The sequence below is a fragment of the Rhinoraja longicauda genome, chromosome 29 (genome assembly GCF_053455715.1).
Source record: "Rhinoraja longicauda isolate Sanriku21f chromosome 29, sRhiLon1.1, whole genome shotgun sequence".
Lineage (NCBI taxonomy): Eukaryota > Metazoa > Chordata > Chondrichthyes > Rajiformes > Arhynchobatidae > Rhinoraja > Rhinoraja longicauda.
The window spans coordinates 3,878,029-3,897,644 of NC_135981.1; the positions used below are offsets into that span (position 1 = coordinate 3,878,029).

Below are 19,616 nucleotides of genomic sequence, written 5' to 3' on the forward strand. Positions count from 1 at the left end.
TGGTTGCAGCTTAGAAATAAGAAGAAGTGAAAGCACACTAATGGGATTGTCCTATCAGCCGCGCGCCCCCCCAAAAGCCAGCGGGAGATAGAGGGACAGATATGTGGACAGACTACCGTATGATACCCTGGTTTGACTTCCCAAAACGCAACGCCTCACATTTACATGCATTGAACTATATTTAAGAGGGAGTTAGATGTGGCCCTTGTGGCTAAAGGGATCAGGGGGTATGGAGAGAAGGCAGGTACAGGCTACTGAGCTGGATGATCAGCCATGATCATATTGAATGGCGGTGCAGGCTCGAAGGGCCGAATGGCCTACTCCTGCACCTATTTTCTATGTTTCTATGTTTCTACTCTCCATTCAAAGTGACGAAATACAAAAATTCTCTTCAGGATCTGATTATTGAGGAATACTTTCATTGGTACAACAGTGGCACAATGGTGCGTTTCTTGTCACGTGCACAGAGATACAGTAAAGTGTTTGTTCTGCTCGCTTGTCCATCAAATCGCACTCCACATGAGGACAATCGATCCTCCTCTGCAACAACAGGCAGTGTCTGAACAATTCTGGCACCATTTTGCAACCTCCAAGTCTGTGGAAAGTCCAAACTTGTTCCAAGGAGATCGGCACTGGTGCATGGGTCCAATATATTGTATTATTTTGCACAATTAATGCTTTTCTTTAAATTCTCCTATGTTTTGAAAGTACCACATGTTTTAGTATCCCAGTTTCTTTCTCTGCCACTGCTTTTCTTTTAAAATTTGAGTCTTAATAACTTTGATACAAACTCACAGCGCCAGAGACCCGGGTTCGATCCTGACTACAGGTGCTGTCTGTACGGAGTCCGTGTGACCGCGTGGGCTTTCTCTGGGTGCTCCGGTTTCCTCCCACACTCCAAAGACGTGCAGGTTTGTAGGTTGATTGGCTTCAGTAAATTGCCCCTGGTGTGTAGGATCGAACTAGTCTACGGGTGATTGCTGGTCGGTGTGGACTCGATGGGCCAAAGTGCCTATTCCCATACGGTATCTGTAAACTAAACTAGTGCATAGGGTGATCACTGGTTAGCACGGACTCGGTGGGCCGAAGGGTCTCTTTCCGCATGACATCTCTAAACTAGACTAATGTACGTGTGATCGCTGGTCAGTGCAGACAATTTGGGCCGAAGGACCTGTTTTCCCGCTCTATCTCTTGACCTAACTAAACTAGTGTACGGGGTGATCGCGGGTCGGCACGGACTCGATGGGTCAAAGGGCCTGCTTCCACGTTGCGTCTCGTAGGTTTGCTGTGCTGATGGTATTTTTCCTGTTATGTCTCCCTTGCCCGCCAGACTTGCACAAGTGCGACCAGCAGCAGCGGCAGCGGTACCGGCCGTGCCTACAAGACGAGCGCCACGAGAGGGTTGGAAGAAGCCGCCCCTCCCTTCGCCGGCAAACATTTCCAGCGACCGTCCGTGCCGCTCGTGGGCGGGAAGGAGGCAGCCGAGGTGGCCAGGTCAGAGGCCAAAGGGAAGAAGGCCCCCAGCCATGGCGCCAGCCAGCGGGGACGGAAGCCCGGCGGAGCCAAGAGCATGCCAATCGTTGCCACCGTTTCGTCGCCAAGCCTGTTTCAGCAAGGTACCGCCCATAAACGGCCAACGGCAAAATACCACAGAGTGTGTGTGTGTGTGTAGGATAGTGTTAATGTGCGGGGATCGCGGGTCGGAGTGGGCACGGTGGGCCGGTGGGCCTGATTCTGCGATGTATCTCTAAACTAACCTGCAAAAATACAACGGAGAGTGGCACTGGTGTCGTGCGGAGGGATGCCCTCAAACCTGCGCGCTGTCAACTGCACGTACGATCACGCACGGCACCAGTAACGGAAGATCAAACACCACCCGCTCAGCTGGGGAAAACCACAGAGCTTCGACAGGGAGCTCAGAGAGGCATGTACGATATATCTGCAAACCTTGCACAAATTTAAAATGGGCAGTGCAGGTCTCAGCTGTGGACTAGTCAACAACACTTGTATCTGCTTTGGACGGTCTATACCACAGATGTTCACTGGGTTAATACCCGGGATGGCGGGACTGACATGTGAAGAAAGGTTGGGTCGATTAGACAATAGGCAATAGACAATAGGTGCAGGAGGAGGCCATTCGGCCCTTCGAGCCAGCACCGCCATTCAATGTGATCATGGCTGATTGGGCTGGTATTCACTGGAATTTAGAAGGATGAGAGGGGACCTTAGAGAAACATATAAAATTCTTAAGGGATTGCACAGGCTAGATGCAGGAAAAATGTTCCCGATGTTGGGGGAGTCCAGAACCATGGGTCACAGTTTAAGAATAAGGGCTAGGCCATTTAGGACTGAGATGAGGAAAAACTTTTTGCAAAACAGTGCGGATGTACATAAGTGATCGGAGCAGAATTAGGCCATTCGGCCCATCAATTCTACTCCGCCATTCAATCATGGCTGATCTATCTTTCCACCAAGCCATTTAACCGGCAAACCTGTGTGTCTTTGGTGTGTGTGAGGAAACCGAAGATCTCGGAGAAAACCCATGCGGTCACGGGGAGAACGTACAAACTCCGCACAGACAGCACCCGTAGTCGGGATCGAACCGGGGTCTCCGGCGCTGCAAGTGCTGTAAGGCAGCAACTCTACCGCTGCGCCACCGTGACCGCCTTTGTCCCCATTCTCCTGCCTTTTCCCCATAACCCCTGACACCCGTACTAATCAAGAATCCATCAATCACTGCCTTGAAAATATCCATCGACATGGCCTCCACAGCCATCTGTGGCAATGCTGGAAGTTTAAACTACGGACACAGATAGTTCCATGGTCTCCTCAGTTAACTAGGCAGCATCTACAGATCGACAAAGGCGGCACGGTGGCGCAGCTGTAGAGATGCTGCCTCACAGCACTTAAAGCGCCAGACCCCAGGGTTCAATCCCGACTACGGGCGCTGTCTGTACGTTCTCCCCGTGGGTTTTCTCTGTGATCTTTGGTTTCCTCCTGCACTCCAAAGACACACAGGATTGTAGGTTAATTGGCTCGGTGCAAATGTAAGTTGTCACTAGTGTGTGTGTGCAGGATAGTGACAATGTGCGGGGATCGCGGGTCGGAGTGGGCACGTTGGACCGATGGGCCTGATTCCGCGCTGTGTCTCTAAACTAACCTGCGAGTGGCACTGGTGTCGTGCGGAGAGCTGCCCTCAAACCTGCGCGCTGTCAACTGCACGTACGATCACCCACGGCACCAGTAACGGAAGATCAAACAGCACCCGCTCAACTGAGGAAAACCACAGAGCTTCGACAGGAAGCTCAGAGAGACTCCTACGACATATCTGCAAACCTTGCACAAATTTAAAATTGGCAGTGCCGGTCTCAGCTGTGGACTAATCGACAACACTTGTATCTGCTTTGGTCGGTCTAGGGGTTAAGTCCCTCTAAGTCCTACTCATCCAATCATAGAGTCATAGAGTGTGGAAACAGGCCCATTGGCCCAACATGCTCACACCGGCCAACATGCCCAAACTACAATAGACAATAGGTGCAGGAGGAGGCCATTCAGCCCTTCGAGCCAGCACCACCATTCAATGTGATCATGGCTGATCATTCTCAATCAGTACCCCGTTCCTGCCTTCTCCCCATACCCCCTGACTCCGCTATCTTTAAGAGCTCTATCTAGCTCTCTCTTGAAAGCATCCAGAGAATTGGCCTCCACTGCCTTCTGAGGCAGAGAATTCCACAGATTCACAACTCTCTGACTGAAAAAGTTTTTCCTCATCTCCGTTTTAATTTTTCCTCATCTCCGTTCTAAACTACAGTAGTTTAAACTCATCTACACTAGTTTAAACTCATCTACACTAGTCCCACCTCCCTGCGTTTGGTCCATATCCCTCTAAACCCACCCTATCCATGTACCCGTCTAAATGTTTCTTAAAGGTTGCGATAGTAGTTGCCGGAAAAATGTTCCCGATGTTGGGGGAGTCGAGAACCAGGGGTCACAGTTTAAGAATAAGGGGTAGGCCATTTAGGACTGTATCTCTGCCCCCTCTGGTAGCCCGTTCCATACACCCGCCACCCTTTGAGTTTAAAAGTTACCACTCAGTTTCCCATTAAATCTTTCCTCGGTCACTTTAAACGTACGCCCTCTGGTTTTCGATTCCCCAACTCTGGGCAAAAGGCTCAGTGCGTTTACCCAACCTATTCCTCTCACGATTGTGTGCACGTATCTGTAACCCTTGCACAAATGTAACCTGGCAGCACAGGTATCAGCTGTGGATTAGTTGACAACACTTGTATCTGATTTGGCCGGCCAGGGGGGTTGTCCTACTCCAGAGACTTGAGCTCCAAATATCCGGTCCAGTAGTCTGAAGAAGGGTCCCGACCCGTCGGCCACCCTGTCCCGCTGAGTTCCTCCAGCATTTTGGGTCCATCTTCGGTTCAAACCAGCATCTGTAGTTCCTTCCGACACATTTGGTCGAGTGTGCTGTTGAGGGAACAATGAAGGTAGAAACGTGGGAACGTTCAGCAAGAGTCAGAGGGCACTCTGGGATACCTCTCCAACTTCTGAGAGGAGTTGCAGTAGTTATTGGATCGTTTTTCAGATCAACACTTTATCTTTAGAGATACAGCGCGGAAACAAGGCCCTGTTACTGAGTCCGTACCGACCAGCGATCGTACACCAGCTCTACCCTGCACACCAGGGATCATTTACCATTTTTTTTTAACTGAAGCCAATGCACGTCTTTGGAGTGTGGGAGGAAACCGGAGATCCCCGGAGAAAACCCATGCGGTCACGGGGGAGAACGTACAAACTCCGTACAGACAGCAAACCGTAGTCTGGATCGAACCCGGGTCTCTGGCACAAGTGAGGCAGCAGCTTTACCGCTGCCCCACTGTGCTGCTTAGCACTTTCCCCAGACCCACAGAAAGGAGCCACCAGGAGAACAATCATACACCACTCAAGCTGATGTCGTTGCTGCAAGGAGTCATGTCAAAGTTACCTCTTTGGGACGTTCCTGAGGCTGTGAAATGTTTCATTCATCTTTGCAGATCTTTCTATTCACAAAATGCTGGAGTAACTCAGCAGGTCAGGCAGCATCTCGGGAGAGAAGGAATGGGTGACGTTTCGGGTCGAGACCCTTTTTCAGACTGATGTCAGGGGGGCGGGACAAAGGAAGGCACAAAGAAATTTGCAGATCTTTTGGTCGCTGAGTTATAGTCTGTGAAGAAAGGTTTCAATCTTTAGATTTAGATTTAGAGATACAGCGCGGAAACAGGCCCTTCGGCCCACCGGGTTCGCGCCGCCCAGCGATCCCCGCACACTAACACTATCCTACACACACTAGGAACAATTTTTACATTTGCCCAGCCAATTAACCTACAAATGTCTTTGGAGTGTGGGAGGATACTGAAGATCTCGGAGAAAACCCACGCAGGTCACGGGGGAGAACGTACAAACTCCGTACAGACGGCACCCGTAGTCAGGATCGAACCTGAGTTTCCGGCGCTGCATTCGCTGTAAGGCAGCAACTCTACCGCTGTGCCACCGTGCCGCCTTCTAAAAGGTTCTTTAGCTTCTAAAAGAAATCAAAACACTACAGCCTGCTGGAAGTGTTTAGTTTAGTTTAGTTTAGAGATACAGTGCGGAAACAAGCCCTTCGGCCCACCGAGTCCAAACCGACAAACGGGCCCTCCTGCACACTGGCACCATCCTACACACCGGGGACAGTTTGCAACTTACAGAAGCCGATGAACCTTCATATCTGTATGCCTTTGGAGTGTGGGGGACAGCGGAGCACCTGAGGAAAACCCACACAATCACGGGGGAGAATGTACAAACTCCGTACAGACTCTGTAAGTGCCTCCGCTAAATGAGGAAACTTGCCCCTTATACAGTGTGCAGGGTGATCGCCGGTCGGCGCGGACTCGGTGGACCGCAGCAAAGATACTAGAGGAACAAGATGGACCACTCCGTTGAAATCGCCTATACTGAAGAGTAGTACGCAAAGGAGCCATTTTAGTAGGCAAAACCCGCCGTTCGTTATGCCTCTTGCAGTGTAATCAGTGTTTTGGGGGAACAGTATGTGTGTGATGACACCATTAAAATGCAGAATATATCTCATCTTATCAATTCACAGATTTTTGTTATTTTTCTTTTTAAATGTTTCTGCAAGTTTCTGCCTATTAAAATAGCGCCGTGACGTACTGCGGTTTTTAGGGTCGAGTGGTCTATCTTGTTCCTCTAGTATCTTTGGACCGAAGGGCCTTCTTCCGCGCTGCATCTCTAAAGTAACGGTAAAAATATCCAAGACTATTTCCCCCAGCAATTTTGACACGAGGGCAACGCCAGCAACAGGCCCAGAGAGGAGCGTTTGTTAGTGTTAACACGCACGTTTATTGAGAGAAATTATATTTACATTAATAGCACCATTTAAAATGATTGATAGCTTTTAAAAAGCAGGAGGTGTCACTTTGAATAGTCGGGCCTAGATAATTGGAAGTAATGAAGTGCTAAAGTGATCTACTTAGACAAAGAGTTTGAGATTAGCGAGTGTTTGGAAAGTGGAAACGCGACATTAATAAGCTACTTTAATGGCTCCACTGAGTGAAGAACAAATTGTACGCTCCAAAGAAAAATGGCCATTGATTTCTAAAGGTTTGTGTTTATGCGGTCGTTTTGACTTCCGAATGGTTTTACTGACTCGAAGTGCAGTCACCGATGGAAAGTGTTGAAACGCAGCAGCCAATTTGCACACAGCAAGCTCCTCTTGCCCATAGCTTTACGAGGATGTTGCCAGGACTAGACAGTCTGATCTATAGGCAGAGGTTGAGTAGGCTGGGACTCTATTCCTTGGAGCGCAGGAGGATGAGGGGTGATCTAAAAGAGGTGTGTAAAATCATGAGAGGAATAGATCAGGTCGACGCATAGAGACTTGCCCACAGCAGGTGAATCGAGGACCAGAGGACACAAGTTTAAGGTGAAGGGGAAAAGATTTAATAGGAATCTGAGGGGGTCACTTTTTCATACAAAGTGTGGTGGGTGTATGGAACAAGCTGCCGGAGGAGGTAGTTGAGACTGGGACTATCCCAACATTTAAGAAAAAGTTAGACAGGTACATGGATAGGACAGGTTTCGAGGGATATGGACCAAATGCTGGCAGGTGGGACAAGTGTAGCTGGGACATGTTGGCCAGTGTGGGCAAGTTGGGCCGAAGGGCCTGTTTCCACGCTGTATCACTCTATGACGTGATGAATGATCGTGTTACGGGTTGAGATGCCAATTTACAGACCGGGGGGGGTCACGGTGGCGCAGCGGTAGAGTTGCTGCCTTACAGCGCCAGAGACCTGGGATCGATCCTGACCTCGGGTGCTGTCTGTACGGAGTTTGCACGTTCTCCCTGTGAACACACCCTAAAGATATGCAGGTTTATAGGTTAATTGGCTTGTATTGATTGTGATGTCAGTGCCTAGTGTGTTGGATGGTCCTAGTGTGTGGGGTGATCGGCAAGGACTGGATGGCCAATGGGCCTGTTTCCCCACTACATGTATAAAGTCTTTGGAGAAAATCATTGCCACAGAAGGCTGTGGAGGCCGTCAATGGAAATTTTAAGCAGAGATGGATAGATTCACGATTAGTACGGGTGTGTGGGGTTATGGGGAGAAGGCAGGAGAATGGGGTTGAGAGAGAGAGATAGATCAGCCATGATTGAAGGGCGGAGTAGACTTGATGGGCCGAGTGGCCTAATTCTGCTCCTATCACTTATGAACTTATGAAGTTATGATGGCGTAGTGGTAGACCTACCACCTTACAGCGCCTGGGACCCGGGTTCGATCCTGACAACCGGTGCTGTAGTTTGTACGTTCTCCCCGTGGCCTGCGTGGATTTTCACCGAGATCTTTGGTTTCCACCCACACTCAAAGACGTGTAGGTTTGTCGGTTAAATGGGTTTGGTGTAACTGTAAAAGCAATCCCCAGTGTGTGTAGGGGGTAGTGTTAGTGTGCGGGGATCGCTGGTCGGTGTGGATTCGGAGGGCCTGTTTCCGCGGCGTTTCTCTGGGACAGTGGACGGGATGGGTGGTGAGGTCCAGTTTCAGTCGTGTGCTTGTTTATGTGTTACAGGCAATCTCCTGAGCACCTCCAGCAGCACAGCACAGCCTCCCCAAGAGACCGGGCTCTTCGGCAAGGCTGACCCGCGGGGAGAGGCCTACCCGCCCGGCCGTGAACCCCAGCTGACCCCGGGGCCGTACGACGCGCCCAAACCCGACGTGTTCACCGCCGAGACCTCCCTGTCCGGCTTCTGCTCCCTGATGCGCTTCCCCCCCGGCCCGGCCCCGAAGAAGCCCCCCGAGGGCCCGCCTGGTGACTACCGGCCCCCGGTCGGGGCGGCGGGGCCCCCAGGCGGCGTTGGCGGCGGCGGTGGCGGCCCGGGCTACAAGCGGCCGCAGCCCCTGGCCGAGGTGGAGGAGGAGGAGGAGGAGACGGTGAAGGAGAAGAAGCACAAGGGTGGCAAGAAGAGCCGGCACGGACGCGGCAGGCCCAAGGGCAAGAAGAACGACAGAGCCACCGGCCTGGCCAATCCCAGCTCCCTCATCACGACGTCGGCAACGGACCCCACCTGCTGCATCACCAGCCCTGCCCTGCCGAAGCTCACACCAACCACCAGCCTGAGTGGCTCCATCCCCAGCCTGTCAATGGAACCCCCACTGCAAGGCTCAGGTAGGCCTCGTCCGCCCTCCCACTGCACGGCTGTCTTCATGGGCGACCCCTTTCTCGTGAAACAAAGTCCCTCCGTTCAGGATTCCCCCATGAGGGGTAAAAAAATCTCTCTGGAGTCATATATATATTTCAATAACATCCATCTCAGTTTAGTTTAGTTTAGAGATACAGAGCGGAAACGGGCCCTTTGGCCCACAGGGCCCGCGCCGACCAGCGATCCCCGCACACCAACACTATCCCACACCCTCTCGGGACTTCAAGAGAGAGCTAGATAGAGCTCTTAAGGATAGCGGAGTCAGGGGGTATGGGGAGAAGGCAGGAACGGGGTACTGATTGAGAATGATCAGCCATGATCACACTGAATGGCAGTGCTGGCTCGAAGGGCCGAATGGCCTCCTCCTGCACCTATTGTCTATTGACAATTTTTACATTTTTTCCAAGCCAATTAACCTACAAACCTCTATGTCTTTGGAGTGTGGAAGGAAAGCAAACATTTCGGAGAAAACCCACGCAGGTCACGGGGAGAGATTGTACAAACTCCATACAGACAGCACCCGTAGTCAGGATCGAACCTGGGTCTCTGGCACTGTGAGGCAGCAACTCTACCGCTGCGCCACTGTCATGTTGTGGAGCGTTTTAGGATTTACAGTGTCCTTATTTGAACAAATGCATCAGTAATGCGGCTGTTAATTCACGGGCAAGAGCCTACTGGCAGGCTCGGGCAGAGCCACTGATCAATAGACAATAGACAATTGTGGTGCAGGAGTAGGCCATTCAGCCCTTCGAGCCAGCACCACCATTCAATGTGATCATGGCTGATCATTCTCAATCAGTACCCCGTTCCTGCCTTCTCCCCATACCCCCTGACTCTGCTATCCTTAAGAGCTCTATCTAGCTCTCTCTTGAATGCATTCAGAGAATTGGCCTCCACTGCCTTCTGAGGCAGAGAATTCCACAGATTTACAACTCTCTGGCTGAAAAAGTTTTTCCTCATCTCCATTCTAAATGGCCTACCCCTTATTCTTAAACTGTGGCCCCTGGTTCTGGACTCCCCCAACATTGGGAACATGTTTCCTGCCTCTAACGTGTCCAACCCCTTAATAATCTTATATGTTTCGATAAGATCCCCTCTCATCCTTCTAAATTCCAGTGTATACAAGCCTAGTCGCTCCAGTCTTTCAACATATGACAGTCCCGCCATTCCGGGAATTAACCTAGTAAACCTACGCTGCACGCCCTCAATAGCAAGAATATCCTTCCTCAAATTTGGAGACCAAAACTGCACACAGTACTCCAGGTGCGGTCTCACTGGGGCCCTATACAACTGCAGAAGGACCTCTTTGCTCCTATACTCAACTCCTCTTGTTATGAAGGCCAACATTCCATTGGCTTTCTTCACTGCCTGCTGTACCTGCATGCTTCCTTTCAGTGACTGATGCACTAGGACACCCAGATCTCGTTGTACATCCCCTTTTCCTAACTTGACACCATTCGGATAATAATCTGCCTTCTTATTCTTACCACCAAAGTGGATAACCTCACACTTATCCACATTAAACTGCATCTGCCATGCATCCGCCCACTCACACAACCTGTCCAAGTCACCCTGCAACCTCATAGCATCTTCCTCACAGCTCACACTACCACCCAGCTTTGTATCATCTGCAAATTTGCTAATGGTACTTTTAATCCCTTCATTCAAGTCATTAATGTATATTGTAAATAGCTGCGGTCCCAGCACCGAGCCTTGCGGTACCCCACTAGTCACTGCCTGCCATTCTGAAAGGGACCCATTTATCCCCACTCTTCGCTTTCTGTCTGTCAACCAATTTTCTGTCCATGTCAGTACCCTACCCCCAATACCATGTGCTCTAATTTTGCCCACTAATCTCCTATGTGGAACCTTGTCAAAGGCTTGTCAAAGACATCCACCGGCTCTCCCCTGTCAAATTTCCTAGTTACATCCTCAAAAAATTCCAGAAGATTGTGTCAAGCATGATTTCCCCTTCATTGATCGTTGAGCAAGTTGATTCATAGTCTTGCCTTTGGTTTGCTAAGGGCGGAATAATGCACTCGTTGTAAGAATGCTGACTAATGGAAACTGAGTTTCGCATAATACGAAGTTCACAGGCAGAAAATAGAGTATTAATGTCAAAACCTTAAACTAAATATGTGTTTGACAGTCTTGAAATAGCTATGACATCAATCATAATTTGGATTTACGACATTCCTTTAACACACAGAGGAATCGTGAGTTAAAATCGGACGCTGTTCAAAGTAATGGGGCAAGGTTTTCGTTCTTGTTGTGGAGGCACAGCGTGGAAACAGGCCCTTCGGCCCACCGAGTCCATGCCAACCCACGATCACCCATTCACATTAGTTCTAGCCTGCACCCCAGGGGACAATTTCACGGAAGCCAATTAGCCTACGAACCTGCACGTCTTTGAAATGTGGGAGGAAACGTGAGCACCCGTAAACATTCATAGTCTTTTCGTTGAGTGCAACAAAAAAGTTATTCGCTGTACCTCAGTGCACGTGACAACAATAAACGAAATTAAATCAAACTAAACTGGTGCTATAACAGCATTTAAAAGACATTTGGACAGGTACATAGATAGGAAGGGTATCTAACTGTGGCCCTCCAGAACAAGGGGCCACAGTTTAAGAATAAGGGGTAGTAGGCCATTTAGAACTGAGATGAGGAAAAACTTTTTCAGTCAGAGAGTTGTGAATCTGTAGAATTCTCTGCCTCAGAAGGCAGTGGAGGCCAATTCTCTGAATGCATTCAAGAGAGAGCTAGATAGAGCTCTTAAGGATAGCAGAGTCAGGGGGTACGGGGAGAAGGCAGGAACGGGGTACTGATTGAGAATGATCAGGCATGATCACATTGAATGGCGGTGCCGGCTCGAAGGGCCGAATGGCCTCCTCCTGCACCTATTGTCTATTGCCTATTGTTTAGAGGGAGATGGGCAAAACAGGATAAGTGGGTCGAGTTGTCCCGTGGGGCATGGTGGTCGGCATGGATGAGTTGGGCCTGTTCCCATGTTGTATGATGTGGAATTTAGAAGGATGAGGGGGGATCTTATTGAAACATATAAGATCATTAGGGGATTGGACACATTAGAGGCAGGAAACATGTTCCCAATGTTGGGGGAGTCCAGAACAAGGGGCCACAGTTTAAGAATAAGGGGTAGGCCATGTAGAACGGTGATGAGGAAGAACCTTTTTCAGTCAGAGAGTGGTGAAGGTGTGGAATTCTCTGCCTCAGAAGGCAGTGGAGGCCAGTTCGTTGGATGCTTTCAAGAGAGAGCTGGATAGAGCTCTTAAGGATAGCGGAGTGAGGGGGTATGGGGAGAAGGCAGGAACGGGGTACTGATTGAAAGTGATCAGCCATGATCGCATTGAATGGTGGTGCTGGCTCGAAGGGCTGAATGGCCTACTCCTGCACCTATTGTCTATTGTCTATTGTCCTTTCCATGAAAATATATAGTCTTTTTGTCTCTTTTCACTCTTTTATAGAGTCATGCAGCGTGGAAACAGGCCCAACTTGCCCACCCCAACCAACAAGCCCCATCTAAACTAGTCCCACCTGCCTGCTTTTGGCCCATATCCCGCTAAACCTACCCTATCCATGTGCCTGTCTAGGTCTTTCTTAAATGTTGCGATAGTACCTGCCTCAACTACCTCCTCCAGCAGCATATTCCATACACCCCCACCATCATTTGTGTAAAAAGAAATTTGCCCCTCAGGTTCCCATTAAATCCTTCCCCCTTCACCTTAAATATAAGGGCGGGCCAGTGGGCCAATGGTAGATTGGCTGTCTTACAGGCCCAGAGACCCGGGTTCGATCCTGACTATGGATGCTGCCTGCACGGAGTTTGTACGTTCTCCCCGTGACCTGCGTGGGTTTTCTCCGGGTGCCACGGTTTCCTCCCACACTCCAAAGACGTGCGGGTTTGTTGGTTAATTAGCTTTGGTAAAATTGTGACTTGTCCCTACTGTGTGTGGGGAATAGTGTAAAGTGTAAATATACGGGGATCGCTGGGTCGGTGCGGACTCGGTGGTCTGAAGGGCCTGTTTCCGCGCTGTATGTCTGAACTGAAGTAAACTGAATTATGTCCATTGCTTCTCGATTCCCCTGCTCTGGGCAAAAGATGTCATGTAATATTTTCCTCTTTAATTAATAATTTGAACAGTGACCATGCCCGTGATCCCTGAATACTGAGGCACGTTTACAGAACAACATGGTGGCCCCACACTACAAGCTGTGATTGATTACTCTGCGTTTCTGTTTGAAGTATGAGGGGGGATTCAATGGGACATACTGCTCCAGAGAAGGAGGCATCTTTGTTCCTTGACCTTTAATTGAGGCCCACTGTGTTTAAGATACTGGTTCAAAGCCACCAGGCAGAGTTGATGTCAAACGGCCCCCAAATGCACCCTCGCCCCTCCGGCTGAGTAGAAAGCCTCTTTTGCCCCATGGGGAGATGGGGGTGGGGGGAACAGTATATCGTTACACCGAGGGCATTGCTATGGCAACAGCTTTCAGTCAAAGACCAGAGCCATTATATTAATATAGAGCGGCACGGTGGCGCAGCGGTAGAGTTGCTGCCTTACAGCGCTTACAGCGCCAGAGACCCGGGTTTCATCCTGACTACGGGTGTTGTCCGTATGTGGGTTTGTACGTTCTCCCCGTGACCTGCGTGGGTTTTCTACGAGATCTCCGGTTTCCTCCCACACTCCAAAGGCGTGCAGGTTTGTATGTTAATTGGCTTGGTATCAATGTAATTTGTACTCTAGTGTGTGTGGGATGGTGTTAATGTGCGGGGATCGCTGGTCGGTGCGGACTCGGTGGGCCGAAGGGCCTGTTTCCGAACTGTATCTCTAAACTAAATATTAAACATTGGGTTGAAATGGAAGAGGTATTTGTTGATAGGAAGGAACTGCAGATGCTGATTTACACCGAAGATAGACACAATAGAAAATAGACAATAGGTGCAGGAGGAGGCCATTCAGCCCTTCGAGCCAGCACCGCCATTCACTGCGATTATGGCTGATCACTCTCAATCACTACCCCGTTCCTGCCTTCTCCCCATACCCCCTCCACTCCGCTATCCTTAAGAGCTCTATCCAGCTCTCTCTTGAAAGCATCCAACGAACTGGCCTCCACTGCCTTCTGAGGCAGAGAATTCCACACCTTCACCACTCTCTGACTGAAAAAGTGCTTCCTCATCTCCGTTCTAAATGGCCTACCCCTTATTCTTAAACTGTGGCCCCTTGTTCTGGACTCCCCCAACATTCGGAACATGTTTCCTCCCTCTAACGTGTCCAATCCCCTAATTATCTTATATGTTTCAATAAGATCCCCCCTCATCCTTCTAAATTCCAGTGTATACAAGCCTAATTGCTCCAGCCTTTCAACATACGACAGTCCCGCCATTCCGGGAATTAACCTAGAGAACATACGCTGCACGCCCTCAATAGCAAAACCTACGCTGCACGCCCTCAATAGCAAAATGATGGAGTTACTCAGTGAGTCAAACATTTGACCACTGCTGCACTCTATCCCCAGGGGCAGGGGCAGGGGTTTGCCATTACGGATCTTTGCTTCTCTCGGAGATGGGGAGAGGGAAACTCCCGTAAGTGTTAGCGTTTGTGCTGCTGAGAATGATTGCAATCGCACCTGTGTCTGGCTGTTCAGCTTGACCGGGCCCGAGGTATTCCAAGGCAGGGAGCACCTCCTCCACATTGACTGATTTATAAAGTTATCCCCTACAGATGAGCAGAGTAGGACATGTCGAAGATAATTACAGGACATGTGCAGGGAGGAACTGCAGACGAAGATAGATGCAAAATGCTGTAGTAACTCAGCGGGACAGGCAGCATCTCTGGAGAGAAGGAATGGGTGGCGTTTCGGGTCGAAACCCTTCCTCAGACTGATTTTAGATTTAGAGATACAGCGCGGAAACAGGCCCTTCGGCCCACCGGGTCCGCGCCGCCCAGCGATCCCCGCACATTAACGCTATCCTACACACACTAGGGACAATTAAAAAAAAAAACATTTGCCCAGCCAATTAACCTACAAACCTGTACGTCTTTGGAGTGTGGGAGGAAACCGAAGATCTCGGAAAAAATCCACGCAGGTCACGGGGAGAACGTACAAACTCCGTACAGAGACAGGGGAGAGGGAGTCTAGAGATATGGAGGGGCGAGGTGTGAAAACGACAATATCATAAGGAAATGGAGAATGGTTCATTGTTAGATGGTTCATTGTTAGATGAAGGGTGATTGGATCGAGAGAAACTAAGTTTAGTTTAGAGACACAGCGTGGAAACAGGCCCTTCGGCCCACTGAGTCCACACTGACCATCGATCACCCGTACACTAGTCCTGTCCTACACACGAGCGACAATCTCCAGAAGCCAATTAACCTACAAACCTGCACGTCTTTGGGAGAACAGACAGCACCTGTGGTCAGTATTTATTCACAGAATGCTGGAGCAACTCAGCAGGTCAGGCAGCATGTCGGGAGAGAAGGAATGGGTGACGTTTCGGGGCGAGACCCTTCTTCAGACTGAACCCGGATCTCTGGTGCCGTGAGGCAGCAACTCTACCGTCGTGTCACCTGGTGTAAATGTAAATTGTCCCTACCGTGTGTAGGATAGTGTTAATAATAATAATAATAATAATGCATTACATTTATATAGCGCTTTTCAAACACTCAAAGACGCTTTACAGGGATTTCTAGAACATAGAGAAGTGAATAAATAGATAAATAAGTAAACGAACAGAAAAAGGAGACAGAAGGTGAGGTGACCTTCAGTGGTTGAAGGCAGTGCTGAATAGGTGAGACTTCAGTGATGTTTTGAATGTGGTGAGTGAGGAGGAGTCTCTGACGGTTTGGGGTAGTGAGTTCCATAGGGTGGGAGCAGCGATGGAGAAAGCCCTTTCCCCCCAGGATCTGAGTTTGGTCCGGATTGGGGGGGACAGGAGGTTGGCAGCAGCAGAGCGGAGGGTGCAGGTGGGAGTGTGCCTGTGGAGGAGGTCAGTCAGGTAGGTAGTGTTAGTGTGTGGGGATGGCTGGGCGGTACGGACTCGGTGGGCCGAAGGGCCTGTTTCGCGCTGTATCTTTAAAATTAAAAGAAAAATAGAGAGAAAGGAATGGAAAGCTCTGTGGACAGAGTGGGATGAACAGAGGTGGGATCAACAGTGGATCACTGGGCCCAATGACCTGTCAGTCCCTGGTGATCGGGACTATATAGAGGCCAGTTTACAAACAATGGAACTGCCTCTGTGTCCGTGACAGAGTGGTAGAATCTCCATGAGGCGTGTGAGAAGATGCCTGACTGGGTCCTCCATGAGTTCATTTTAGTTTAGGTTAGAGATGCAGCGCGGAAACAGGCCCTTCGGCCCACCGAGTGGCGCCGACCAGCGATCCCCGCACACTAACACTATCCTGCACACACACACACACACACTAGACAATAGACAATAGGTGCAGGAGGAGGCCATTCGGCCCTTCGAGCCAGCACCGCCATTCAATGTGATCATGGCTGATCATTCTCAATCAGTACCCCGTTCCTGCCTTCTCCCCATACCCCCTGACTCCGCTGTCCTTAAGAGCTCTATCTAGCTCTCTCTTGAATGCATTCAGAGAATTGGCCTCCACTGCCTTCGGAGGCAGAGAATTCCACAGATTCACAACTCTCGGACTGAAAACGTTTTTCCTCATCTCAGTTCTAAATGGCCTACCCCTTATTCTTAAACTGTGGCCCCTTGTTCTGGACTCCCCCAACATTGGGAACATGTTTCCTGCCTCTAACGTGTCCAACCCCTTAATAATCTTATACGTTTCGATAAGATCTCCTCTCATCCTTCTAAATTCCAGTGTATACAAGCCTAGTCGCTCCAGTCTTTCAACATATGACAGTCCCGCCATTCCGGGAATTAACCTAGTAAACCTTCGCTGCACGCCCTCAATAGCAAGAATATCCTTCCTCAAATTTGGAGACCAAAACTGCACACAGTACTCCAGGTGTGGTCTCTCTAGGGCCCTGTACAACTGCAGAAGGACCTCTTTGCTCCTATACTCAACTCTTGTTACGAAGGCCAACGTTCCATTGGCTTTCTTCACTGCCTGCTGTACCTGCATGCTTCCTTTCAGTGACTGATGCACTAGGACACCCAGATCTCGTTGTACGTCCCCTTTTCCTAACTTGACACCATTCAGATAATACTCTGCCTTCCTATTCTTACCACCAAAGTGGATAACCTCACACTTATCCACATTAAACTGCATCTGCCATGCATCTGCCCACTCACACAACCTGTCCAAGTCACCCTGCAACCTCATAGCATCTTCCTCATAGTTCACACTACCACCCAGCTTTGTATCATCTGCAAATTTGCTAATGGTACTTTTAATCCCTTCATCCCAAGTCATTAATGTATATTGTAAATAGCTGCGGTCCGAGCACCGAGCCTTGCGGTACCCCACTAGTTACTGCCTGCCATTCTGAAAGGGACCTATTTATCCCCACACTTTGCTTTCTGTCTGTCAACCAATTTTCTATCCATGTCAGTACCCTACCTCCCATACCATGTGCTCTAATTTTGCCCACTAATCTCCTATGTGGAACCTTGTCAAAGGTTTTCTGAAAGTCAAGGTACACCACATCCACCGGCTCCCCCCTGTCAATTTTCCTAGTTACATCCTCAAGGAATTCCAGAAGATTAGTCAAGCATGATTTCCCCTTCGTAAATCCATGCTGACTCGGAACGATCCTGTTACTGCTATCCAAATGCTCCGCAATTTCGTCTTTTATAATTGACTCCAGCATCTTCCCCACCACTGATGTCAGACTAACTGGGGACAATGTTACATTTATACCAAGCCAATTAACCTACGATCCTGCACGTCTTTGGAGTGTGGGCGGAAACCGAAGATCTCGGAGAAAACCCACGCAGGTCACGGGGAGAACGTACAGAACAGCACCCGTAGTCGGGACCGGACCCCGGGCAGTGAAGGCAGCAACTCTACCGCTGCTCCACCGTGCCGCTCCTGTTCACAGCCCCAGGTGGAGTGTGAGCGGGGACCGGTGCGTTTCACAGACAAGCTGTTCTTAAACGCTTTGTCCATTAGTGGAGCCGCCATCGTGTGTGTTTACAGCGGAGAGTGGGTGTCAGCGTTACCCGGCAGCAGGTTTTATATAGTGTTGCTTGTTTGTGTGGCCATAAACAGCGTGGGTTGTCTCTGTGCCGGGTAATTGTCCCGTGTACAGTGTGGGAGGGGGGCCTTTTGTGCTGGCTTTGTGGCCAGGCCTTTAGATGTCAGCCACAAGGGCCGGGCTCGAGGGCCGCAGCTGTGGGGGGTGAACGTACAGAGAGACCATGTCACTCCACAGGCAGTGATCGTCACCAGCCCGGCCCGGTTGCCCGGGCGACCGGGTTGTGAAGACGGTGCATTGGCAGCTAATCCTGTTCCCAGTTCAGTTCATAGGCACAAAGCGCTGGAGTAACTCAGCGGGGCAGGCAGCATCTCAGGAGAGAAGGAATGGGTGTCGTTTCGGGTCAGGACCCTTCTTCAGACACTCGGTTCAGTTCAGTTTAGCTCATTGTCAGGTGTACCGAGAGCGGAAAGACAGTACATGATTACATCGGCGAGACCAAACGCAGACTGGGCGATCGTTTTGCTGAACACCTTCGCTCAGTCCGCCTGAACCTGCCTGATCCCCCGGTTGCGAAACACTTTAACTCCCCCTCCCATTCCCACACTGGCCTTTCTGTCCTAGGTCTCCTCCATTCTCAGAGTGAGGCTAAACGCAAATTGGAGCTAACAGCACCTCATATTTCGCTTGGGCAGCTAACAGCCCAGTGGGGTGAACATTGATTTCTCTAACTTCAAGTAACCCCAGCATTCGCTCTCTCTCTCTCTATCGCGCCCCCAACCCAAGTCGCACCAGCTTCTCGTTCTCACCCAACAAACAGCTAACAATGGCCTGTTTCCTTTATCATCGTCACTTTCTTGCATAGCTTTCATTCGTTGTTCTTTATCTCTCGTTTCTCTTTCCCGTGGCTTTCAGTCTGAAGAAGGGTCTCAACCCAAAACGTCACCTTTTCTCTCCGGAGATGCTGCCTGTCCAGCTGAGTTACTCCAGGATCTACAAATCGATCCATTTACAGTGTACAGATACATGCTAAGAGAATAACGTTCAGTGTGTCCTTTACATTGGGAGGGGGCGGACGAGGGGGGGGGGGGGGTAGTTGGGGTGGTAGGAGAGGATGGAGGAGTGGGGAGGGGCGGTGGGCATGTTCCTGTTTCAGGGAAGGTTCATGTTCATAATTCATAGGAGGAGGAATCGACCATTCGGCCCATCGAGTCTACTCCGCCATTCAATCATGGCTGTTCTATCTCTCCCTCTCAACCCTATTCTCCTGCCTTCGCCCCATGACCCCTGACACCCGCACTAATCTAGTATCTGTCAACCTCCGCCTTAAAAATACCCATTAACTTGACCTCCACAGCCATCTGTGGCAATGAATTCCACAGATTCACCACCCTCTGGCTAAAGAAATTCCTCCTTATCTGCTTTCTAATGGAACGTCTTTTTATTCTGAGGCTGTGCCCTCTGGTCCTAGACTCTCCCACTAGTGGGAACATCCTCTCCACATCCACTCTATCCAGGCCTTTCGCTATTCAGTAAGTTTTAATGAGGTCCCCCCTCATCCTTCTAAACTCCAACGAGTACAGGCCCAGAGCCTTCAAATGCTCATCATCTGTTTCAACGAGGTCCTCCCTCCTATCATTTATGAACTTCTAAACCATTAGCGTTGAATCCTCATTGATGGCCTTTCTACCAACATTTATCTGCTGCCACAGCTTTCTTTAAGTAGACATTTTTACTTTCT

The 19,616-nt window shown here is 49.9% G+C and overlaps 1 protein-coding gene across 1 annotated transcript in view; it reads left to right on the plus strand.

Annotated features, from left to right (window-relative positions):
- Positions 1 to 19,616, plus strand: part of LOC144607539 (protein AF-10-like) — a 184,435-nt gene that overhangs the window by 127,933 nt on the left and 36,886 nt on the right. Inside the window, exons 12-13 of the mRNA XM_078424433.1 lie at positions 1,331 to 1,616; positions 8,113 to 8,709. Coding sequence (XP_078280559.1) covers positions 1,331 to 1,616; positions 8,113 to 8,709 — 883 coding nt within the window. The remainder of the gene's footprint in view (positions 1 to 1,330; positions 1,617 to 8,112; positions 8,710 to 19,616) is intronic.